We start from the raw sequence: 25,190 nt of genomic DNA, 5'->3' as shown, positions 1-25,190 counted from the left end.
ATATGAGGATTTGATGTTAATGGAGGATTTTACAAACAAGTAAATGAAATGCTAGCATGTGGTTATGGATTAAATCTTTGGCATAGTTAAGGATGAAAGATGTTTAAATAACTGTAGTCAACTAAAAGTGGAGGTATGATGATGTCAATATGGTAAACATTTGAGTTAAGATATTTGAATTAATATGAATTAATGGAAGAGATGCACCAAAGCATGTTGTAACCAGCTGATATACTTTTTTATAATATATACTTGTGGGTTTTTTTTCCGTTTTTTTTTTCTTTTCTTTTTTCCCTGCCTTGTTTTCTGTTTTTTGTCTTTTTTGTGTTTTGAAAGTTATCAATTTGATAAAAAGAAGATTTGACAATGGATGAGGTTAATTGCTGACTTTTCATCCTCCCGCAGGGTTTGCTGCCCCTGACAGAACTGCAGCTGACGAAACTTGAAAACGAAAATGGCGTTCAGGAAGATCTCCACGCTTTTCAAATTACAGGTGAGGAGAAATGTACAGGTGAGGGCAGACTGCGTCTGAATCCTTGGCAAGCCGTCCGCAGCCCACAGACATCTGAATACAGCTATCATGAAGCTCTTGCGACCTTCTCTTCTGCATCTAACCATGCTGTTAGTTGCGAAGTCGTGTCCGACCCATCGCGACCCCATAGACAATGTCCCTCCAGGCCTTCCTGTCCTCTATCATCCTCTGGAGTCCATTGAAGTTCATGCCGACTGCTTTGGTGACTCCATCCAGCCACCTCCTTCTCTGCCGTCCCCTTCTTCTTCTTTTGCCCTCCATCTTTCCCAGCATGAGGCTCTTCTCCAGGGAGTCTTTCTTCCTTCTCATTAAGTGGCCAAAGTCTTTGAGTTTCCTCTTCAGGATCTGGCCTTCTAAAGAGCAGTCAGGGTTGATCTCCTCTAGGACTGACCGGTTGGATGGCCTTGCAGTCCAAGGGACTCAATGCAGGAGTCTTCTTCTCCAGCACCAGAGTTCAAAGGCCTCCATTCTTTGGCGCTCAGCCTTCCTTATGGTCCAACCTTCACAGCCATCCATTGCAATTGGGAAAACCATAGCATCTAACCATACCTGGGTCCTTCAACCCACTCCTCATAGGACCTGGTTTCCATGTTGGTCCCCAAATATTTGAGCATCATCTGTTTGTTTTAATTGTGATTAGTTTCCAGAAGCGTGTGGGCAGGACGCATAAGCGAGCACCATTCATCGGCATTCAAGAGAATCCACAATCTCTATCGGTGCTCTAATGTCACACCCATTTAACTATTATTCATAGTTGCCGAAGACGTGCTCCTCTCAGGATGACTAAGGAACCGGTCTTGTTCTCCCAGGAAACAGTTTCCGCCAAGGATCATGATTCAGAGCAAGGGGAAGCACAGAGAGGGAAAAAAAGAGAAGAGTTTGACAGGTTTAAATAATTGCTGAGTTGCAAGCAGTAGATGTGTTGGGTCCAGAAATCTTACTTGAAAAGGAGAGTGGGGGTCCTGAGTTCGGTTCTCAGATAAATGGCGTGTTTGGCAACAGTTCTTCTGACCTAAGCTTTCTGACAGAGTAAAAAGCACACGCTTAGTCCCCCCAAAACCCTCTTTTTATTTCAACGGCTGTGAATTACATTCATTCACAGCCCATAACGAGTCCCAAATAGTTTGTAAAGAGTCCGACAGTAGTCTGCCAAAGTCTTTCGGGATAAGGCTGATAAGCCCCCACCTTTACCTCCATTGAAACGCTGCCAAAGACCTAATTGGCAATTAGCTTGGCAAGGCCACACGGAGCACAGAGTCAAAACGGAGCTTCTGAATTTAAACCGACCAGGAGGAACGAAGTTGCTTCCTGCAAAGTCTCACGTGCCTTTGCTCTTCCTTTATGTCTTATGGGAGGGGCCAATCATCTCCAAGCCTTACTCCTTACTCCTTACTCCTGAGTTGCCCCTTTTGGCTTAACAGTTCTTGCCTTCTGGCAGCTCTGCGCATGTGTACACTGGGAACAGGCTCCCCCTGTTCCTCTGCCCCATTGATATATCCAATTTTGAAGGCAGCTGATAACTGGCATACGGCCCTGGCCCCCTCTCTGCCTCCGACGCAGAGCCCTCGTCAGAGCCTTCCCCAGACTCTAGGACTGGTCCATGTTCCTCCCCAACCTCCTCACTGTCCGAGTCTGCTGCCAGCTCTGCAGGTTGTCAGCATACCACAACAACAGTCTCATAATTGTGGGAGAAACTTTTTATGGGGAAAAGATAGCTAAATTCTGAATTGGCTGTGCACTTTATTTAGGTTTGAAGATGGAAATACTCTTGTTCAAGAGTCCTTTGGAAGAAGCAAAGCATCTTTTCCCTTCCTTAGGTCTGTTCGTTCTCTAGTCAATTTCACGTCAGGGCTTGTCAATTTCAAAATTCCTTTCAGAACTAGTAATACAGAAGCTGTCTTATTAAACCCAACTCTTGTTTATTTCTCCATCTTTCTGGACCAGGTCATTTTGTGCTCTTTTTAAACCATCTTCAGTGTTAGGTAAGCTCCCTGTTGGGAGAGCGAGTACGTTCAGAGAAGCGTTGTGAGAGTTGTGTTGGAGAACACACAAACCAGCATACAGAGATACTGCAGTTTAAATAGGTTTTTACTTTCGTGGAAATAGAGGTATCAGAGTCCATCAAACAGTCCAAGTCATACACGGATAATTCAGTCAGTCATCAATGTCTTTCAGTTAAGGGATAATCCAAATAACATAGTCCAGTATCATATTATCAGTTCAGTACTCAAAGTTTGCTAGCAGTTGCAAAACTTACAATAGCTCACGGCGCTTTCTAACAGCCAGCTTCCAAAACACTCAGATCAGATCAGCCCAGCATCTAACAAACAAGAGAGCTAACAGTTGTTCTGGCTCCCTCTTATGGCCGATTGAAGAAAACAGCAACCAATCACATTTTACAGTATGATTTAAAGAAACAGGTACAACATTGTTACATGATTTATATATTGCCAACCCAACCATTCGATTATATTCCTAACATTCAGCGTGGGTTACCTTTTAAAATCCTCAATAGCTGGGGGCGGTGTGTGTGGCTACGAAGATGAAGAAATAACCTTCTTCAGGGGGTTGGACTAGAAGACCTCCAAGGTCCCTTCCAACGCTGTTATTCTATTCTATTTTATGCCTTCCATTTTTGGGGGGGGGCAGTCCATGCAAACCAAAGAGGCCGAAATCTCAGATCGACACCCTGCCTAGGGGCAGTGGAAGAGGAAATATTTCCTTCTAGCTTGAGATAACATTGCTCTTTGGAACGAAGGCAAGCCGTCTGCAGCCCTACCAGCTGTTTAAAAAATTTAAAAAACCCAAAACTTTCTTTTTAGGCAGAACGGCCTGAAGGGAATTGGGTGAGAATTTTTTTTTAGACAGCGAGGGGGGAAAGTTCACAACCTTTTCCATCAGCCCCATGGTGGCACCTCATAAACCCTGCCTGTAAAAATACCAGGATCCAAGAGCCAGGTGCTCCGCTCCAATATTTGAAATATTAGGACGGTTCAAAACCTGAGCTGGTGATTCAGAATTGTGCTATTACATCCGGCACAATCCCCCCCCCCCCAAACCTGGGTTTGTGTGGCCGTGCCATCAATCTTTGGCCCTCGTGAGATGTTCCCAATTTTCTTGACTTGAACCCTGAGCCCTGTCTAACAACGTGGAATTCAATGTAGAGAAAAGTAAAGTCCTACACTTAGGTAAGAAAAAACAAAATGACATATATAAACTGGGTGAAACCAGGCCAGTGGTGGGTTTCAAACATTTTTCGAACCTACTCTGTGGGTGTAGCCTCCTTTGTGGGAGTGGCTTGCCGGCCATGTGACCTGGTGGGAGTGGCTTGCCGGCCATGTGTTCTCTCTCTCTCTCTCTCTCTCTCTCTCTCTCTCTCTCTCTCTCTCTCTCTCTCTTCCTTTTGTCTCTCTGTTCCTTTTTTCTTTTTTTCTTTCATCTCTCTCTCTTTTTCTTTCTTTTTTCTTTCTTTCTTTCTTTCTTTCTTTCTTTCTTTCTTCCTTTCTTTCTCTTTCTCTCTCTCTCTCTCTGTGTCAGTCTGTCTGTCTGTGTGTGTGTGTGTGTGTGTGTGTGTGTGTGTGTGTGAGTGGTGGGTTTCAAAAAATTTTGGAACCTCTTTTGTAGGTGTGGCCTGCTTTCCGGGTCCACTGGTGGAACCCCTTCTAACCGGTTCGGTAGATTTGATGAACCGGTTCTACAGAATAGGTGCGAACTGGTAGGAACCCACCTCTGAACCAGGCTTAATAGCAGTGACTGGGAGAGAGACCTTGGAGTCTTAGTGGACAACCAGCTAAATATGAGCCAGCAGTGTGCAGCGGCTGACTTTGTAAACCGCTTAGAGGAGGCTGTAAAGCACTGTGAAGCGGTATATAAGTCTATATGCTATTGCTGTTCTTCCTTCCTTCCTCCCTTCCTCCCGCTCTTCCTCCCTTCCTCCCTTCCCAGTGGTTAGAATACAATATTGCAAGCTAACTCTGCCCACTGCCAGGAGTTCGACCCTGAACCAATTGGCTCAAAGTTGACTCAGCCTTCCGTCCTTCCAAGGACAGTAAAATGAGGACCCAGGTTGTTGGGGGCAAAAGGCTGACTCTATAAACCGCTTAGAGAGGGCTGTAAAAGCACTGTGAAGCGGTACATAAGTGCTATTCGTTTCTTCCCTCCCTCCCTAATAATATTGGTTAGAATGCAGTATTGCAGGCTGACTGCCCACTGTCAGGAGTTCGATCTTGACCGACTGGCTCAAGGTTGACTCTCAGCCTTCTGTCCTTCCGAGGTGAATAAAATGAGGACCCAGATTGTTGGGGGCAAGAGGCTGACTCTGTAAACCGCTTAGAGAGGATTGTAAAAGCACTGTGAAGCAATATATAAGTCTAAGTGCTATTCCTTCCTTCCTTCCTTCCTTCCTTCCTTCCTTCCCTAACATTATTGGTTAGAATGCAGTATTGCACTGTGAAGCTTCAGGAAGAAAGGAAGTTCTCTTGCCTCAGTTTCCCCATTGTTGGCACAATGTGAGAGAAAAGTTTCTCCCAACAGGGAGGCGAATTAATGATTCCCTCTTTGTGTTCAAACACAGAGGCACTGCCAGGCCAAAGTACTCATTCCGCCGATAACGGCTTGTTATGACGGTTTACGGCAGTCTGGGCTTATCTTGGGAGTCCAAACATGGCTGTTCAGGCCCGTAATTAGTTTGATTAAGAGGGCAGGGACAGGAAATGATTAAGGTTTGAGCCAAGGTCTGAATCCTCCGGTGGGAACTGGTGTGCGTCTGAGCAGGGTTCCTATATTGACCATCGGGGCTGGGTAAAGAGACCAAGAGGTGATCCAGCTGGGGAAAAAAACCTGACACTGATAGGCATCCTGCTTCTTGGAAGCTTGCCCAGGAATCGATCTTGAATGGGAATTATAGCTTTTTCCAACAGAAATAGCAATAGCAATAGCAGTTAGACTTATATACCGCTTCATAGGGCTTTCAGCCCTCTCTAAGCGGTTTACAGAGTCAGCATATTGCCCCCAACAACAATCCGGGTCCTCGTTTTACCCACCTCGGAAGGATGGAAGGCTGAGTCAACCCTGAGCCGGTGAGATTTGAACAGCCGAACTGCAAAACTGCCTGAAGTAGCCTGCAGTGCTGCATTTAACCACTGCGCCACCTCGGCTCTGTCATATAAGAGAGTCCTTGATTGGCAACAGTTCATTTAGTGTCCATTCAAAGTTACGACGGCACTGAAAAAAGGCGAGTTATGACCGTTTTTCACACTTACAACCGTTGCAGTGTCTCTATAGTCACATGATCAAAATTGAGACGCTTGGCGACTGGCACGTACTTATGACGATTGCAGCCTTCCCATCAAAGGGTCATGTGGTACCATTTTGTGACCATGGGGAAGCCAGATTCACTTAATGACTGTGTAACTCACTTAACAACCACAGTGATTCGCTTCACAACCGAGGCAGGAAAGGTCGTAAAATGGAGGAAAATTCACTGAGCACATGTCTCACTTAACGACATAAATTCTGGGGCCGGTTGTGGTGGTAAGTGGAGGATCTCTGAATATTGATTACCGTATTTTTCAGAGTATAAGATGCTCTGGAGTATAAGATGCACCTTAGTTTTGGGGGAGGAAAATAAAAAAAAAATCGGCCTCTGCCTATCAGCATCCATGATATTCATCTGGGTAGCATCCTGTCAGTGTGTGAGAGAGTTGAGGGCTGTATGGAAACAAATTGCCTTTGCTGTGTGAGCAACAAGGAAGGAGACAGCAAGGAGCTGGGCGTGGCTTGTTCTGTACTAAAGCTGCATGCTGGTATCTGAAACTAAAACTGAAAGTGAAACTTCTCTCCTCTGCTGAACTACCACGTTGGAAAAGCTGCTTTTGGTATTGTATATTTACTTAATGTGTTATATTATATATAAAGAGAAGTTATTGAATCTTGCTGAATCAGTTACCTGTGTGTGCTTTCTGGATGTGATTGCTGCTGCAAACTCTGGCACCTCCTTGCAGCAAATAGCAAACAGCCAGGTCAGCTTCAGCACGTTATCGCAGCCTGATTCAGCACGAGCAGCTGATTGGCGGGTGGATTTGCCTCCCGGAATACCCCCAATCAGCCCGTTCTAGGCTGCAAGGATTGTCACAGACCATCGCCTCCTCTGTGCCTCGGGTTTTTGGCCACATTCGGTGTATAAAACACACCCAAATTTTCACCCTCTTTTTATTTGGGGGGGGGGGAAGAGTGCATCTTATACTCTGAAAAATACAGTAATTATTTCAGGCAGGAGGTAACAGAACAGAAATCGCTTGGCTATAAATTTGGACTGCCCCACAATGCTTAGTTTTTATTTCCTGTTTTCTCTCGTGTGACTTGTTTTTGTGGTTGGGAAGGGAGGCTAAACTGTACCCCAGCAGGCACCCAGCAAAACCCAAAAGGGCTTCGTGCACTGTGAGTAAAATAAACGGAGTTTCAGACAAGGTGAAGTTGTGTCAACACAGAGAGGCTGAAGATGGAGGAAAAACAACTTCAGGGGGATAGGACAGCCGACGTGTTTAACTTTGCTAAATTCCTTTGATCTAAAGTCGAGTCTTTCTTAAACTGTGTCCACTGTAGCTTTAAATGACCTTCTCCTTAAAAAAAAAAGAGGACAGCACAGAATTTCAGCAGGAAAAGTGTTTCCATTTTGTTCTGAGGGATTAGTTTGCAGACTGCTTCCATTATCTGTCAATCGGCTCGTCACAAGAGTCCATCACGACAGAAACCCAATATTTTTACTGTTATCTTTGTTATATTTGTGTTGTATTTGTGCTGATTCGAATCCCAGTAAGGGTATGGCTAGCTGATGAGAGCTAAATAGCTTGAAATAGATCTATACTAGTCTCCCTTTATTTATTTATCAGCACAAATATCACACACACACACACACACACACACACACACACACACACAAACACACACACACACACACACACACACACACACACACACACACACACACACACATATATATATATATATATATATATATATATATATATATATATATATATAACTTTAAGCCCAAAACCCAGCCTGAAGATGGCGAGTGAAAAACAATCTCACTCTTACACGGGAAAAGTCTTGGCAACGTTTCGGCGAGGTCTCACTCGCCATCTTCAGGCTGGTGTTTTTGACTTAAAACGTGGTCGGAGCTGCCATCTTTCTATAAATCTTGATGGAGGTGTGTGGGGTCCTGGCTTTGTTTCAGTAAGTGGATTGATTGGTTGGTTGTAACATGATTGGTAGATTGGTGCTGGCTGTGTGTCCATTGTTGTTTTGTGTTGTAATGACCTGGGTTGTGGGTGGGTCTCATTTGTTGACTAGGGCTGGTTTCCAGAAGTCTGGTAGGCGGGAGGTATCGTCACGTTTATTCATGTTGTGGGGGTGTTTCTCTATTTCGATAGCTTCCATAATTATCCTCTAGTTGAAGTGTTCAGTTCTGGAGATTAATTTGGTTCCTTCAAATGAAATGAAATTAATTTTGAAGGAACCAAATAAATCTCCAAAACTGAACACGAAATAGAGAAACACCCCCACAACATGAATAAACGTGAAATATATATCTTGTTGTATTCGGGTCTTTTCCCATGTAAGATTGAGATTGTCTTGGCAACGTTTCGGCGAGGTCTCACTTGCCATCTTTAGGCTGGTGTTTTAGGCTTAAAGCGTGGTCGGAGCTGCCGTCTTTCTATAAATGTTGCCAAGACAATCTCAATCTTACATGGGAAAAGACCTGAATACAAGACCAACATACCTACACCCGTGAAAATCAAACTTGGTACACCAATGACTTACTCTCTGGAAACAAATGCTGAGGCGGTAAGACATCCCAAGGGGTGTTTGTTCTGTTAAGATGCAGCCTGTTGTGCCTTAAGATGGCTTCTACTGTACTGCCGTAAAGTGGCTTCTATTGTATAGTGCAGTGGAGTTGCCATGATAACGACTTCACAGTACTCCACCAGGGGGTTCCTGTAAATGAATACCACGCCTCTCTTGCTCTCCTAGGTCCCCTGCTCTCTCCCCTGACCATCTACTGCCCCAGCCAGGCCGAACTGAGGCACTGGCTCTACCACCTGGAGAAACAGATCAATTTAAGCGGAGGACGCCCAGATTTGTCCCTGGAAACTCAGGTGAAGATCTAGACAGGGCCTGGGAGATCAGCCCAAACGATGGCGCTAATGCCAGAGCTTGCAGATGGCATAGTTGGGCTGTGCAGTGTGCCCTGAATATAGGTTAAAGAGGGAGGGAGGAAGAAGAGAGAGACAAGGGAGGGAGGAAGGAAGGAAGAGTGAGTAGGGAGAGAAGAAGGAAGAGAAAGAGGAAGGGAGGGAGAAGGAGAAGAGAGGAAGGGAGGGTGGGAGGGAGGGAAGGAGGGCAGAAGGAAGGAGGGAGGGAGAGAAAGAAGAAGGGAAGGTGGAAGGAAGGAAGGGAAGGAAGGAAGAAGATAGATGAGGGAGGAGGAAGGAAGGAAGTGAGTAGGGAGAGAAGAAGGAAGGGAAAGAGGGAGAAAGGGAGGGAGAAGGAGAAGAGAGAAAGGGAGGATGGGAGGGAGGGAAGGAGGGCAGAACGAAGGAAGGAGGGAGGGAGGGAGAGAGAAAGAAGAAAAAGGGGAGGGAGGGAAGGAGGAAGGAAGGAAGAAGGATAGAAGGAGGGAGAGGGGAAGGAAGAATGAAAAGGGAGGGAAGAAGGGAGGGAAAGAGGGAGGAAGGGAAGAAGAGAAGGGAAGGAGGGTGGAAGGAAGGAAGCAGGCAGGGAGAGGGGGAGGGAGGAAGGAAGAAGAAAGAAAAGAAGGAAAGGGGGAAGGGAGGAAATGTCCACCTTATTCTAAGCCTCTTAAGTGGAGAGGAGAAGGATGGGATGGTTGCTGTGATGATGAGATTTGCTCTCCCTCCTCCCCTTTTAGAGGGCCTGGACGCAGGGCCTGCTGGGCAAGGAGCAGCTGCGGTGGTCATTGCAAAATGCCCATGTGCAAGAATGGAAGGGCACCCAGCGCAAGTCCCTGGGCGACATCCTTTGCGTCTCCAAAGTCAAGTTGCAGCATTTACCTTTCCAGGTGCGGAGTCCTTCGTAGGAGGAGGATTGGGAGGGAGGGAGGGGATGAACGAATCACAAGTGGGAGGGACAGAAATGCCATTTTCTTTTGGGACAAAACAATATCTATCTATACCTCTGTTCTGCTCTGCTCTCTTCTCTTTCTTTCTCTTCCCTTCCTTTCTCTTCTCATTATTCTAATTCTAATTCATTCCATTCCAATTCTTATTCTTTTCTATTTCTTATTCTTTTTTATTCTATTCATATTCCAATTCTAATTCATTCCATTCCATTTTAATTCAATTCTATTTCCTATTCTCTTCTCTTTCTTTTTCTATTCTATTCTCCTCTTCTCTTTCTTATTCTATTCTATTCTAATTTCTAATTCTAATTTATTCCATTCTAAGTCTTATTCTATTCTATTCCTGTTCTAATTCTAATTCATTCCATTCCTTTTTAATTCAATTCTATTTCCTATTCTCTTCTCTTCTCTTTCTTATTCTGTTCTATTCTAATTTCTAATTCTAATTCATTCCATTCCAATTCTTATTCTATTCTATTTCTTATTCTTTTTTATTCTATTCCTATTCTAATTCTAATTCATTCCATTCCATTTTAATTCAATTCTATTTCCTATTCTTTTCTCTTCTCTTTCTTATTCTATTCTATTCTAATTTCTAATATAATTCATTCCATTCTTATTCTATTCTATTTCTTATTCTTTTTTATTCTACTCTATTCCTATTCTAATTCATTCCATTCCATTCTAATTCTTATTCTACTCTATCCCATCCCATCCCAATCCATAGCTATACCTATTTCTGAAGTTTTCATTGAACAAGAAAATAATAACAATAATAAATCCATAAATACACAAATCCAGTCTAAACATCTAGCTGACTATACAGCCAATAGTAATAATATTCTTTTTCAACAAGCTCTGCATCCCGGTATGCGGATGGTGTGTCTCTTATTTATATGAAACACGGTCTTCTTTGACACCAACAGGAACAGCATCATCGCCTGTTGGTGCTCTATCCTTCTACCCTGGTTATTCTCTCTGAGGAACGTAACGGCCTCTACTTCAAGGTAAGACAAACCCTTTGCTTTTCTCATAAGGTCACTGGGTTTCTCATGGTTGACTCAGCCTTCCAACCTTCCGAGGTGGGTAAAATCAGGACCCAGATTGTTGGGGGCAAGAGATGATGACTCTGTAAACCGCTTAGAGAGGGCTGTAAAAGCACTATGAAGCGGTATATAAGTCTAAGGGCTATTACTATCTATCTATCTTCCTCCCTTCCTCCTTCCCTTCCTCCCAGTGGTTAGAATGCAGTATTGCACGCTAACTTTGCCCACTGCCAGCAGTTCGATCCTGACCGACTGGCTCATGGTCGACTCAGCCTTCCATCCTTCCGAGGTGGGTAAAATCAGGACCCAGATGGTTGGGGGCAAGAGATGATGACTCTGTAAACCGCTTAGAGAGGGCTGTAAAGCACTGGTAAAGCAGTATATAAGTCTAAGTGCTATTGTGAAGGAAGGAAGGAAGGAAGGAAGGAAGGAAGGAAGGAAGGAAGGAAGGAAGGAAGGGGCCATGGTGGCACAATGGTTAGAATGCAGTATTGCAGACTGACTCTGCCCATTGCCAGCAGTTCGATCCTGACTGACTGGCTTAAGACTGACTCAGCCTTCTTCCTTCCGACGTTAGTAAAACGAGGACCCAGATTTTTTGGGGGCAAGAGATGATGACTCTGTAAACAGCTTAGAGAGGGCTGTAAAGCACTGGTAAAGCAGTATATAAGTCTAAGTGCTATTGCAAAGGGAGGGAGGAGGAAGAAGGAAGGAAGGGAAGGAAGGAAGGAAGGAAGGAAGGAAGGAAGGAAGGAAGGAAGGAAGGAAGGAAGGAAGGAAGGAAGGAGCCGTGGTGGCACAGTGGTTAGAATGCAGTATTTGTAGGCTCACTCTGCCCACTGCCAGCAGTTCAATCCTAACTTGACTGGCTCAAGGTTGACTCAGCCTTCCATCCTTCGGAGGTTGGTAAAATGAGGGCCCCAATTTTTTGCGGGGTAAAAGGCTGACTCTGTAAAACCACTTAGAGAGAGCGGTAAAGCATTGCGAAGCGGTATATAAGGCTAAGTGCTATTGCTATTTGTTATATTCCCCAAACTTTGGAAAGCATAGAATTGCAGTGTAATGGCCAGCCGATAAATTTAATAAATAAAGTAAGTTTAATAAATGTACGGACGGGAAGAGTTTGCATTGGGAATTATTATTATTTTTTCTCCTAAAGTTGCCTTTGGCTTTTTAACGGAACGACATAATTGGGGCCGCGTTGCAGCTTTCAGGATTTATATACGGTGTTCTGAGCAACCAAAGATAATTGATCTTAAAATCCGTAGAATCCTAGAGGGATTATAGGGAGGGGCCTAAGGGGACATCTATCCAACCCCCTTTCCCCTTCTCCTGGAAAACAGCTCTGAGCGTCCAGCCTCTATTTAAAGATCTCCCCGGTTCAGGGTTCGGCCTGTTCCTGGTGGGTTTAAAAAGCCGCGAGTTCGAATCCTGCCCAAGGACAACTCCACTGCCTCCTCTGTATGACGAGCAAAAAAACCAAATGAAATAGAATAAGAAATAGAATATAGAATAACAGAGTTGGAAGGGAGCTTGGAGGTCTTCTAGTCCAACCCTCTGCTTAGGCAGGAAACCCTACGCCGCTTCAGACAAGTAGCTATCCAACCTCTTCTTAAAAACTTCCAGTGTTGGAGCATTCACAACTTCTGGAGGGAAGTTGTTCCACTGATTAATTGTTCTAACGATCAGGACATTTCTCCTTTAGTTCTAAGTTGCTTCTCTCCTTGATTAGTTTCTACCCGTTGCTTCTTGTCCTGCCCTAAGGAGGTTTTTGCAGCTGAAAAACCGGCTCGGTGGCTAAGACGCTGTGCTTGTCGATCAGAAAGGCCGGCAGTTCGACGGTTCGAATCTCTAGGGGCCGTGTAACGGAGTGAGCTCCCGTTACTTGTCCCAGCTTCTGCAGTTCGAAAGCACGTAAAAATGCAAGTAGAAAAATAGGAGCCACCTTTGGTGGGAAGGGAACAGCGTTCCGTGTGGCTTCGGGAGTTGAGTCATGCCGGCCACATGACCACGGAGATGTCTTCAGACAGCGCTGGCTCTTCGGCTTTGAAACGGAGAGGAGGACCGCCCCCTAGAGTCAGGAATGACTAGCACACATGTGCAATGGGAAACTTTTCCTTTCCTATAAGATGAGGCACAGATGAGACTCAACATCACCAAGATAAACCTTCAAAAGTCCACTTGGGTTTGTCTTTAACAAGCGGTGAAATCTGAACCGGTTTATTTTCGTGGCACGACAAAAGCGCGACCGATTAAAGCGCGTACCTGACATCATCAGCAGCGCGACAAATACGACCGCAGAGAAAAAAGGGTGCTTTAAAAAGCGCTTTTAAAGCAAGCCAATTCACGTAAAGGTAAGGGTTAGGGTTAGGGTTAGGGTTAGGGTTAGGTTAAGGGTTAGGGTTAGGTTTAGGGTTAGGTTAAGGGTTAGCGTTAGGTTTAGCGTTAGGTTAAGGGTTAGGTTTAGGGTTAGGTTAAGGGTTAGGGTTAGGGTTAGGGTTAGGTTTGGGGGGGTTAGGGTTAGGTTTACGCTTTAATTTTAACTTTACCGCTCACAGCGTGCTGTTTTCGTCGCGCTGTGATGACGTCAGGTACGCGCTTTCGTCGAGCGCGCTTTCGTCTACCGCGGTTTTGTGGTGGAACCTTTATTTTACTTTCCGCCTCACCCAGCTGAATTTTCAGCAGTATTTCGCACTGATTCCCATCCCAGCTGGTTCCTCGAGTGTTCACAGGAGGGTAGACCCAACCCTTGGCAGGGGATGCCCTCGCCGGAGGCTCTCCATGGGATGGAGAGCATCCTGTCCCTTTAAAAGGGAGCAGGGGAGGGAAATAAATAAGCACCCGGCTTCTTTCATTTTCCTGGTAAGCCGATGTTGTCTGAATAGTTGTGGTTACAAAGCCGTCAGCAGGGTGGTGGCCAGCCTGAAGCTGCATTCCTTGAGCGGTGGCGCAAGAAGAGCGGCTCGGCGGCCCAGCCCGAACGGTAGCCTAGTTCTCACGGAGCCGGCCAGCCTATTTTTGAGTTTGCAAGGTTGCAAAGCTGCAGGTGACTCGGCCCCTGGCCGGACTGAGACAGGCGTCTCTGGAACGAGGAAGCAATGGATAAAAGGGTGGGCACATGGCCCTTTTCTCAGCCCTGGTGGAAAATACGGGGGGGGGGGAGGGGGGCAGTTTTCCTTCTCTTCCCTGCTGCTTCGTTGGTGCTATTTGGACTCACCCCAGATCTAGAGGGGGGGAGGAGAGGGGGGTGTGTCTTAGAATAGAATAACAGAGTTGGAATGGAATAGGATAGGATAGGATAGAATAAGGTGGAACGGAACAGAATAAGGTGGAATGGAATGGAATAGAATAGAATAAGGTGGAACGGAACGGAACAGAACAGAATAAGGTGGAATGGAATAGAATAAAGTGGAATGGAATGGAATAGGATAGGATAGGATAGAATAAGATGGAATGGAATGGAATGGAATAGAATGGAATGCAATAAAAATGGAATGGAATAGAATAGAATAGAAAATAGGAATAGAATAGAATAGAGAATGGAATGGAATATAGGATAGGATAGGATAGGATAGGATAGGATAGGATAGAATAAGATGGAATGGAATAGAATGGAATGGAATATAATAGAGAATGGAATGGAATAGAATAGAATAGAAAATGGGAATAGAATAGAATAGAGAATGGAATGGAATGGAATATAGGATAGGATAGGATAGAATAGAATAAGATGGAATGGAATGGAATAGAATGGAATGGAATAGAATAGAGAATGGAATAGAATAGAATAGAAAATAGGAAAATAGAATAGAATAGAGAATGGAATGGAATGGAATATAGGATAGGATAGGATAGAATAGAATAAAATGGAATGGAATGGAATAGAATGGAATGGAATAGAATAGAGAATGGAATAGAATAGAATAGAAAGTAGGAAAATAGAATAGAGAATGGAATGGAATGGAATGGAATATAGGATAGGATAGAATAGAATAGAATAAGATGGAATGGAATAGAATGGAATGGAATGGAATAGAATAGAAAATAGGAATAGAGAATGGAATGGAATATAGGATAGAATAGAATAGAATAAGATGGAATAGAATGGAATGGAATAGAATAGAGAATGGAATGGAATAGAATAGAATAGAAAATAGGAATAGAATAGAATAGAGAATGGAATGGAATATAGGATAGGATAGGATAGAATAAGGTGGAATGGAATACAGTGGAACAGAATAGAATACACTAGGCCAATAAAGAATTCTATTCTATTCCCATTCCATTCCATTCTATTCCATTCCTTACAGTTGCCAAGGACCTCTGCTTTAGATTTTTTTCCCCCTTGCATTCATCCTTCTGCACACAAATGCACACTCTTAATTTTGGGGGGAGCAGGAGAGAACTTTGTTCCTTCCAGCTGAACACTCCCCCCCCCCCGCCTGAAAACCAGCCTCAACCCCATCTGCAAATTGTTGGAGAAGGGGAAAACAGCCTTGCAAGACTCTTGAAGGATTTGTAGTTGGTAAACTCCCGGAGGTATAAAGTCCTTTAGGCCATGGAAATTTTTCAAACCAGAGCATTAACTCTCAAAGTGTTGGCTTCAGACACAAGGATTTAAGTCAACAATCATCAAAACAGCCCTAGAATCTCTGCAGAGCATCTCTTGAGAGGGATTGGCTTTTAACTTTAAAAACAAAGGAGTTGTGTAAGAATATGTCACAATATGAGTTTTTCCTTAGATCCTGTCCAACTTCTGCGGTAGATGCACCGTTTTACAGGAGTCCTCAACCCTAGGCCGTATCTGGGGACAGAATTCCCATTGCTAAGCAAAGCGATATTTATATTGCACTAAATCAGGGGTCCTCAAACTACGGCCCCTGGGATGGATACGTGCAATGAACGCTTGTGTTGCTGCAGAGAGTCTCCCCCTGTGGGGTCTTTTTGTGGGGGTCGGAGGGGGGCAGAAATTCCGACTTGGGGTCTGCTTCGGCCTCCTGGTGGGGGGCTTTGGGCGAAGGCTGGAGGGAAGTGTCGCTGGTTGTAAAGAGCCGGAGGGCCTCGTTCCAATGGGGCTGCATCAGGGCCTGGAATTGGCTGACCATCTCAGCCCGCTGAGCCTCCAGGTGCTGGTAACCTGGCCTTGCACTCCCGCAGGTCTTCCCTCTGCTTGGAAAGCCTATGCTGGTAGTCCTCAGTGAGGCGCTTCTGCTGAGCCTCCTTTTTGGCCAGATCCAATTTGAACTGAGCTGTTTTGCCAACTCTTTCTCCTGGGGGCTGCTTAGCTCCAGCAACTGCTTCCTGTGGGGGCCCTAAGGAGCCCGGGTGGGCAGGCGAGGAATAGCTGGCAGGGGAGGGGCAAGTGGAGATCGACAAGGCGCCCCTCGACATGAGTGACATCGAGTTGGCTACGCCCACCCAGTCACATGACCACCCAGTCACGCCCACCCTGCCGATCATTAGGCAGATCGTATTAATGGTTCGCAAGATTTAAAATTATGAATTTAGTGGCTCCCGAGGTCCGAAAAGTTGGTGACCCTTGGGCTAGATGACCTTTTAGGTCCCTTCCAACTCTGTTAATCCACCCTTGCTTAATCAGGCTGCAAAAAGGGGTTTGATTTTAGCTTGAAAAGTTGGATTCATGTGTTTACAGCTGGGCAAGGAACAACTGTGTAAAATCCATCCAGGTGAGTTTTGGTATTTCAAACAGGGTCTGATTTTTCCACCCCCCTCCTACAAACAGGGTGAATTGCCTCTGAATGCCATCCAGGTACAATTTGAGGAAAACCAGAAGACGGCTTTTTTAATAGAAGGTAAGTCCCTTGCTTACATGTAAACTTGTGTGTGTTTGTGTGTGTGTATGTTTGTGTTTGTGTGTGTATCAAGAGTTTGCAGGTAATCCTCGACATTCAGGGCCAGAATTTCCATTCTAAGCAAGGAGATGGTTAAAAGGGAGCCAGGCACAGTTTTACAACCCTTTTTTTGCCATGGTTGTTGCAGTCACTAAGTGAATCACATGGCCGTTAAGCGAATCCATCTTCCCTTATTGACTTTGCTTGTCGGAAGCTGGCTGGAAAGGTCACCAATGATGACCTGGACATAAAAAATTCCAACTCCTACCCTCAAAATGAGGCTATAGGGCACTGCACACTAAGACAACTAGACACAAGGACAGTTTCCCCACAAATGCCATCACTCTGCTAAACAACTAATTCCTTCACCACTGTCAAACTATTCACTAAGACTGTATTACTATTCTTCTTCTCATCCTTCCTAGTATGTATCTCTTCCCACTTATGGCTATATCCATGTTGCTTGTTCCTTTACAATTTATATTGTTTTTATTTGTTTCCTAATACGATTTGATTGCTTATTAGTAACCTTGACTATCACTAAGTGTTGTACCTTATGATTCTTGATATAGGCATTCTCTTTTATTTTTCTTTATTTACACTGAGAGCCTATGCACCAAAGACAAATTCCTTATGTGTCCAATCACACTTGGCCAATAAAGAATTCTACTCTACTCTACTCTACTCTACTCTACTCTACTCTACTCTACTCTACTCTACTCTACTCTACTCTACTCTACTCTACTCTACTCTACTCTACTCTACTCTAATTCTGTTCTCTTTTGTATTCTGTCCTACTCTACTCTATTTAATTCTCTTCTCTTCTATTATATATTCTATATTCCATTCCATTCCATTCTACTCTGTATTCTATTCTACTCTACTCTACTCTAATTCTCTTCTCTTCTGTAGTTTATTCTATTCTATTTAATTCTCTTCTCTCCTACTCTACTCTACTCTAATTCTCTTCTAATTCTGTTCTCTTCTGTATTCTGTCCTATACTCTATTTAATTCTCTTCTCTTTTTATATATTCTATATTCCATTCCATTCTACTCTGTATTCTAGTCTAGTCTACTCTACTCTAATTCTCTTCTCTTCTAATTCTCTTCTCTTCTGTATTCTGTTCTACTCTACTCTATTTAATTCTCTTCTCTTCTATTCTATATTCTATATTCCATTCCATTCTACTCTGTATTCTATTCTATTCCTATTCCTATTCTTATTCCTATTCTATTAAAAAGAGACAAGGGATGGGGAAGATTCTGAAGGATCACTTCCTATTCAAAGATCCCAATCAAAAAAAACCCCTCCATTTGGGTTATGAACAAGACATGATATCTTATTTTTTCTAGGCCGGCTAATCAACTCCATCCGAGTGATCTGCTCCAGCTACGAAGACTACCAAGAGTGGTTATACTGTCTTAAAACCGCTCAGTTCCGCCATGCAGATTCTTCCCTCTCTGGATCAGAGAGTTTCTCTGGGTTGAAGCCTTCTCACCTGGCACAGGTAAGGTGCTGTTATCTGCCTGGTTTATAACACAATCCCGGATTATGTGTTTGAGGAGAATGGCTCTTTGTTTCCTTGCTTAAAAGCTCCTCCTAATAACTCTGCCCAATAGACGCGGATAAGCCAATTCCTCTTAACCCAGAGAGAACTAAGGACACACAATGACATCATTCATTCAGCATCACAAATACACCGTCTTTGGGCTTATTGTGTGGGTAGGACAGTGAAAACACTTCAAAGCTCAATTTAGGTCAATTCCCAACAGCAGAAGGAGAATTATTTTGGCCTACCACTGTTGTGGCCCATACATTTGGCTAATAAAGAATTATATTCTAATCATAAACAATTCTATTCTAAAGAAGGGTTATCAATCAAGGACCACTGTAATCTCTTCATAAACTAACCCCCTTAACCAGTGGTGAAATTCAATTTTTTTTACTACTGTTTCTGTGGGTGTGGTTTGGTGTGCGTGGTGTGGCTTGCTGTGGCAGGGGAAGGATACTGCAAAATCCCCATTCCCTCTCCACTCCAGGGGAAGGATACTGCAAAATCTCCATTCCCTCCCCACTCCAGGGGAAGGATACTGCAAAATCTCCATTCTCTCCCCACTCCAGGGGAAGGATACTGCAAAATCTCCACTCCCACCCCATTCCAGGGGAAGGATACTGTAAACTCTCCATTCCCTCTCCACTCAGGGGAAGGATACTGCAAACTCTCCATTCCCTTCATACTCCAGGGGAAGGATACTGCAAACTCTCCATTCCCTCTCTACTACAGGGGAAGGATACTGCAAACTCTCCATTCCCTCCCCACTCCAGGGGAAGGATACTGCAAACTCTCCATTCCCTCTCTACTACAGGGGAAGGATACTGCAAACTCTCCATTCCCTCTCCACTCCAGGGGAAGGATACTGCAAAATCTCCATTCTCTCCCCACTCTAGGGGAAGGATACTGCAAACTCTCCATTCCCTCTCCACTCCAGGGGAAGGATACTGTGAAATCTCCATTCCCTCCCCACTCCAGGGGAAGGATACTGCAAACTCTCCATTCCCTCTCCACTCCAGGGGAAGGATACTGCAAAATCTCCATTCTCTCCCCACTCCAGGGGAAGGATACTGCAAAATCTTCATTCCCACCCCACTTCAGGGGAAGGATACTGCAAAATCTCCACTCCCACCCCACTCCAGGGGAAGGATACTGCAAAATCTCCATTCCCTCCCCACTCCAGCAGAAGGATACTGCAAAATCTCCATTCCCATCCCACTCTGGGGCCAGCCAGAGGTGGCATTTGCCAGTTCTCCGAACTACTCAAAATTTCCGCTACTGGTTCTCTAAACTACTCAAAATTTCCGCTGCCGGTTCTCCAGAACCTGTCAGAACCTGCTGGATGTCACCCCTGCCCTTAACGTCTGGCTCTTCTTCCTCATTCTTTGAAGGCTATGATTGCATTCTTTCCCCGTTCCAATCATTCAAGGGTCTTTGATCTTCTGTTCCCCCCCCCCCCGCCGCATCCTCCTCCTATTTTAATTTCTTGCTTGGTTTAGTTTTCAGGAAGCGGAAGAGGGTCACTCACCTCGGAGGGCAGAACGAATTCCTGGGCTTCTGCCGGGAAGGGGGCTACGTCCACCCACCACTCTCAAACCAGTACAGCTTCTTTCTCCGAGAGACAATCGGTCGATGCGATGCCGGACAATCGGTTAGCTGAAAGCTCTCTGCCACAACCAGTTTGCGTAAGTCGGAGAGGGTTCAAAAATTGGGTGGTGGGCTTGATGGGCGGCTTCAACGCCGTGGGGTCTGTGGGAAGGGGGGAAAAAGTCAAGTTGCTTTGCATTCAAGGTTTCATTCCTTGGTTGACGCTTGTCTTCCCCGTAGAGTCCATCCACTATCAAGCATTCCTCTTCAACAATTTTGAGGGCAACTTAATTTTTAAAAAAATCAGGCAATGGAAGAGAGTAGAGGTGGGAGGAATACTTAGATTGGACATCCAAGAAATAGACGTAGACAGAGATTAAGGAGAGGAATTTGGTGAGGCAGAAGAACAGCTGGAGCCTGTTCCCAGTGTTTGCATGCACAGAGCTGCTAGACAAAGGGAACAGCTAAGGAACAAGGGTCGACTTGGGAGTGAGGCCACAGGTGTTCAGTGAATGGCCCCTCCCAGAGGAAACAAAAGAGGAGCGAAAGGGGAGTGGGGTTTGCGGGAGACAATTAGTTCAATTCATTCGGGGGAAGATCTGTTCCTGATTTCTTGTCAAATAATTGCTGCTACAGTGTGGCATTTGGAAGATATCGGCCTGGCAGCTCTCCAAGCCTGATAAGGTCTGTGGTTGTAAATCCACCCTTGAAAGACTGTTTGCCGGGACTTGGCTGGATGTGAATGAGAGGAGTTCGCATCAGCTTCATAGAAAGGGGTTTTGTCGGGACAAGGAGTCTGCTTCGTGGTTTGGTGAAGCCTAAGTCAGAATACTTAAATTGTGTCCCTCCTCTTGTTGCAGTGCTCGGGAAAGCGAGGGACGGGGATGCCGAAAGCCGAAGGGCTGAAAAGGAAGGGGAGTTCCCGAAAGTCCAAAGGGAAGGGTGTCCCGCCACCTCAGCAGCCCCAGAGCCACCGGGAGGACCCCGAGAAGAAAAGCTCTGTCCCGCTCACCTCGAAGCACCCGCGTGGAGAAGGCGTCTCCCCTGTGTACAACGAGCCGTACTCGGCGGCGGTGCAAGAGGAACATCCTGCGGTCCGCCCGTTGCACCTGGACTTAAACAATGTACGAGCAGCGGAGTATCATCGCAGGATTTGGGAAGCCCTGCTTAGTGGGCCTGGGGTTGAGGAACATCTGGAATGGCCCTGCAAGTGGCCTTCGCAGCTGGATTTCTCATCCAATGGACCTTATTTTTTTGTCCCTTCTGCAGCTGAAACGGTGGAACGTGCCGAGAAGTCAGACCTGCCCTGCTCCCCAAACCCTGGAAAATATCTCTCTTTCGTCTTCCCCCATGTATGCTGACCCCTACACGCCTAATTCCCCCTCCTTGCATGGGGCTGCAGGCTCCTACTTCCTAGAGGTGAGTGGGGCCAAGTCAGCCAGGGGTGTCCAACTCAATTTCATTGAGGGACGCACCAGGGCTGTGGTTGACCTGGGAGGCTGGGCGGGCGTGGCCAACTGGGTGGGTGTGGTGGACTGGATGGGCATGGCCAGCTTGACACCACTCATTGGGCATGGTGACTGGGTGGATGTGGCCAACTGGGTGGGCATGGCCAGCTTGACACTACTTACTGGGCGTGGCTGACTGGGTGGGTGTGGCCAACTGGGTGGGCATGGTCAGCTTGACGCTACTAACTGGGTGTGGCTGACTGGGTGGGCGTGGTGACGATGGATGTGGCCAACTGGGTGGGCATAGCCAGCTTGACACTACTCACTGGGCGTGGCTGACTGGGTGGGCGTGGTGACTGGGTGGATGTGGCCAACTGGGTGGGCATGGCCAGCTTGACACTACTCACTGGGCGTGGCTGACTGGGTGGATGTGGCCAACTGGATGGGCGTGGCCAAAGCGACATGGGCCAACCCCCTTAAAATTTCCAGGATGACTCCATAGGCCGGATCCGACCACTTCATGAGCCAGATCTGGCCCCTGGTTCTTGTGTTTGACACCCCTGATGTAAGCAGAGGGTAGGGCATACAAGGAGGATCATGATGATGATGATGATGATTTCTTCTTCTTCCTCTTCTTCTTCCTCCTCTTCTTCTTCCTCCTCTTTCTCTTCCACCTCTTCCTTCCTCCTCCTCTTCCTCTCCCCTTCCTCCCTCTTTTTTCTCTTCCTCCTCTTTCTCTTCCTTCCTCCTCCTTCCCCTCCTTCTCCTCCTCCTCCCCCTCCCTCCTCTTTTTTCTCCTCCTTCCTCTTCCCACTTCTCCCTTTCCATCCTCTTCCTCCCCCCCTTCCTTCCCACCTTCACAGCTTGGCGGGAGGTGTCACGGACCATCCACTGTGGAGCACCAGAATGGCTACCCGGCCATGCCGGTGTCGGTTCCCATCTGCCATCATCCTCTGGGGTGGAAGAGCTTTCAACCTTCCTGTGGGAACCACTGGCGAGAACAAGGCCTTGCACAGACAGGCAACGCCTCTGCCCCAGCCTTTCATTTTGCTACAGAACCTGCACCAGATGTCCATTACTTGACCACGGTAAGAGATTTGGCCCTTACCCCACTTCGGGGCGGGGCGGGGCGGGGATTGAATCAGAAGACAAAACTGTCCTGTGGGTTTCGTAGTTCTCAACTCCCTTGTTTTGTCTTCTCCCACCTGCCGACAGAGCACCACGTCAGGAGATGGCCTTCGGATGCGTTCCTTACCGACATCAGGTGAGTCTCTTCTGACAGAAGCTTCCCAAGAGCCGGAAGCCAACTCCTTGTCCCGACAAAAAAACCCTTTTATTAATTGACTGTGAATTCTGCTCCTTCGCATCCAGCAAAGTCTTTCGAGGGAGGATTTACGGTCACAGACCTTATCTGGCTTGGAGAGCTGCCAGGCCAATAGCTGCAGAACTTAGCAAGGAGTCTCGAAGAGTCAGGAACCAATTAAGCGAACTAATTGTCTCCTGCAAACTCCACTTCCCTTTCGCTCCTCTTTTATTTCCTCTGGGAGGGGCCATTCATCGTCCACCTGTAGCCTTACTCCTGAGTCGATCCCTGTTCTTTAGCTGTTCCCTTCATCTGGCAACACACACTGGGAACAGGCTCCAGCTGTTCTTCTGCCTCACTGATGTCTGAAGGCAGCTGATAACTGTCAGACAGCCCTGGCCTCCTCTCTGCCTCTGACCCAGAGCCCTCATCCGAGCCTTTCCCAGACTCCAGGACTGTTCCATTTTCCTCCCCAACCTCCTCACTGTCCGACTCTGCTGCCAGCTCCACTGGTGGGCCAAAACAAAGTCCTTGAGATGGGAGGTCTTGAGAGTTGGCCTTGAATGGGCTTGGCTGGCAGTCTTCTAAATCGGGAGTTCACAATCAGTATAAGAGTAGTGACTGGACGATTCAGAGCGGATCTAAGCGAAAGCAATTCCAGAAGGAACTTTCCCTCACAGGGGAAGGGATTGTGGCTTGATTGGCTGCTCCATCTCCAAATCCTTAACTTAAAGAATAACAAGAGTTGGAAGGGACCTTGGAGATCTTCTAATCCAACCCCCCACTCAAGCAGGAGATCCTGCACCATTCCAGACAAATGGAATGTCCAATCTCTGCCTCCAGTGATGCAGCGCCCACAACACACCTCTTCTAATTGTCAGGAAGTTTCTACTTAGTTCTAAGTTGCTTCTCTCCTTGATTAGTTTCCACCCATTGTTTCTTGTCCTGCCTTCAGGTTCCTTGGAGAATAGCTTGACTCCCTCTTCTTTGGGGCAGCCCCTGAGATATCGGAACACTACTATCATGTCTCCTCTAGTCCTTCTTTTCATTAAACTAGCTAAAGGTAAAGGTTGCCCTCGCACATATGTGCTAGTCGTTCCTGACTCTAGGGGGCAGTGCTCATCTCTGTTTCAAAGCCGAAGAGCCAGCGCTGTCCGAAGACGTCTCCGTGGCCATGTGGCCGGCATGACTCAATGCCAAAGGCGCACGGGACGCTGTCCCCTTCCCACCAAAAGTGGTTCCTATTTTTCTACTTGCATTTTTTTACGTGCTTTCGAACTGCTAGGTTGGCAGAAGTCACGGGACAAGTCACGGGAGCTCACTCCGTTACGCGGCGCTAGGGATTCGAACTGTTGAACTGGCGACCTTTCTGATTGACAAGCTCAGCGTCTTAACCACTGAGCCACTGTGTCCCTTTGTTAAACTACTAGACACATAATTTTAGAATAACAAAATTAAGTATCTTCTTTCCTTTAGCCAAAACAATTAATTTAACCACCTCTATCTGGAATAACAAAGTTGGATGGGACCTTGGAGGTCTTCTAGTCCAACCCCCTGCTTAGGCAGGAAACCCTATACCACTTCAGACAAATGGCTATCCAACATCTTCTTAAAGACTTCCAGTGTTGGGGCATTCACAACTTCTGGAGGCAACTTCTGTTCCACTGGTTAATTGTTCTCGCTGTCAGGAAATTTCTCCTTAGTTCTAAGTTGCTTCTCTCCCTGATTAGTTTCCACCCATTGCTTCTTGTCCTACCCTCAGGTGCCTTGGAGAATAGCTTGACTCCCTCTTCTTTGTGGCAACCCCTGAGATATTGGAAGACTGCTATCATGTCTCCCCTAGTCCTTCTTTCCATTCAACTAGACATACCCAGTTCCTGCAACCGTTCATATGTTTTATCCTCCAGTCCCCTAATCCTCTTGGTTGCTCTTCCCTTCGCTTATCTTTTCCAGATGAAAATCTCCAGGACTGCAACCTGCCTGAAACAGGAGGGGAGACCCTCGACTCGACATACCACGACTACGCTGAGCTGCAGAGCTTCCACGAGGACTACAGCTACGACAACATCTGGGATACAGAGGTGAAGAAGCCCCCTTCCTCCAGCCAGGAGATCTACCACTGCTAAGGGAGGTGTTCCCCATCCTCCACCCTAAGAGGGGAAGAACTGCAGGGGGAAGGGAACCAGGCTCTGTTTTTTAATAGTGCAAAGGTTGTGGATGATGGGTTTCCAGAGACCAGGAGCCTTTCCTGGCTGCTTTCGGACGCCTCGTTCTAGTTCCTGTTGCTTTTACTTCGCCTTGTGGTGCTATGGAAAAAAAAACTTCTGAGGAAATGGATCTGGAATTCTTCCGTCCACTAATCAGTCCGTTGTGTATCGAGACACTCTGTGGTTGTCATGAAGAAAACTGCACATTCTGTGGAGTCAAAGCCAGTCTGGATTTTTGTGTGCCGCTGATAGATTTTGCAATTCAACCCCAAACAGCAACTAAATAAATAAATAAATAAATAGAAATCCTGATCATACTTGCTCTTCCTTTGCAGTAACAGTTAGCAAGTAGGATGGGGAGGGGTGTGTTTTTATTATTTTTATTTCTTATTTTTTGCTGTCTGGACACAGACAAACCTCCAAGGGGCCTCAGCGACCCTCTTAAAAAGGATGCAAATGACCAGCGGTCTGCAAGTGGCTAAGACGCTGAGCTTGTCGATCCGAAAAAGGTGGGCAGTT

General features: G+C 46.0%; 1 protein-coding gene across 1 annotated transcript in view; it reads left to right on the top strand.

The window, feature by feature from the left end:
- The window catches only part of PLEKHN1 (pleckstrin homology domain containing N1), a 30,235-nt gene extending 5,252 nt beyond the window's left edge, over window positions 1-24,983 (top strand). Inside the window, exons 4-15 of the mRNA XM_032238469.1 lie at window positions 406-493; window positions 8,567-8,691; window positions 9,465-9,614; window positions 10,601-10,681; window positions 16,464-16,533; window positions 17,927-18,081; window positions 19,626-19,811; window positions 20,574-20,837; window positions 20,983-21,132; window positions 22,025-22,249; window positions 22,377-22,425; window positions 24,418-24,983. Coding sequence (XP_032094360.1) covers window positions 406-493; window positions 8,567-8,691; window positions 9,465-9,614; window positions 10,601-10,681; window positions 16,464-16,533; window positions 17,927-18,081; window positions 19,626-19,811; window positions 20,574-20,837; window positions 20,983-21,132; window positions 22,025-22,249; window positions 22,377-22,425; window positions 24,418-24,590 — 1,716 coding nt within the window. The 3' untranslated portion in view covers window positions 24,591-24,983. The remainder of the gene's footprint in view (window positions 1-405; window positions 494-8,566; window positions 8,692-9,464; window positions 9,615-10,600; window positions 10,682-16,463; window positions 16,534-17,926; window positions 18,082-19,625; window positions 19,812-20,573; window positions 20,838-20,982; window positions 21,133-22,024; window positions 22,250-22,376; window positions 22,426-24,417) is intronic.
- Window positions 24,984-25,190: the final 207 nt, after the last annotated feature.

Source organism: Thamnophis elegans, unplaced genomic scaffold (genome assembly GCF_009769535.1).
Source record: "Thamnophis elegans isolate rThaEle1 unplaced genomic scaffold, rThaEle1.pri scaffold_220_arrow_ctg1, whole genome shotgun sequence".
Classification (NCBI taxonomy): Eukaryota; Metazoa; Chordata; class Lepidosauria; order Squamata; family Colubridae; genus Thamnophis; species Thamnophis elegans.
This window is presented reverse-complemented; position numbering and strand designations above follow the sequence as displayed.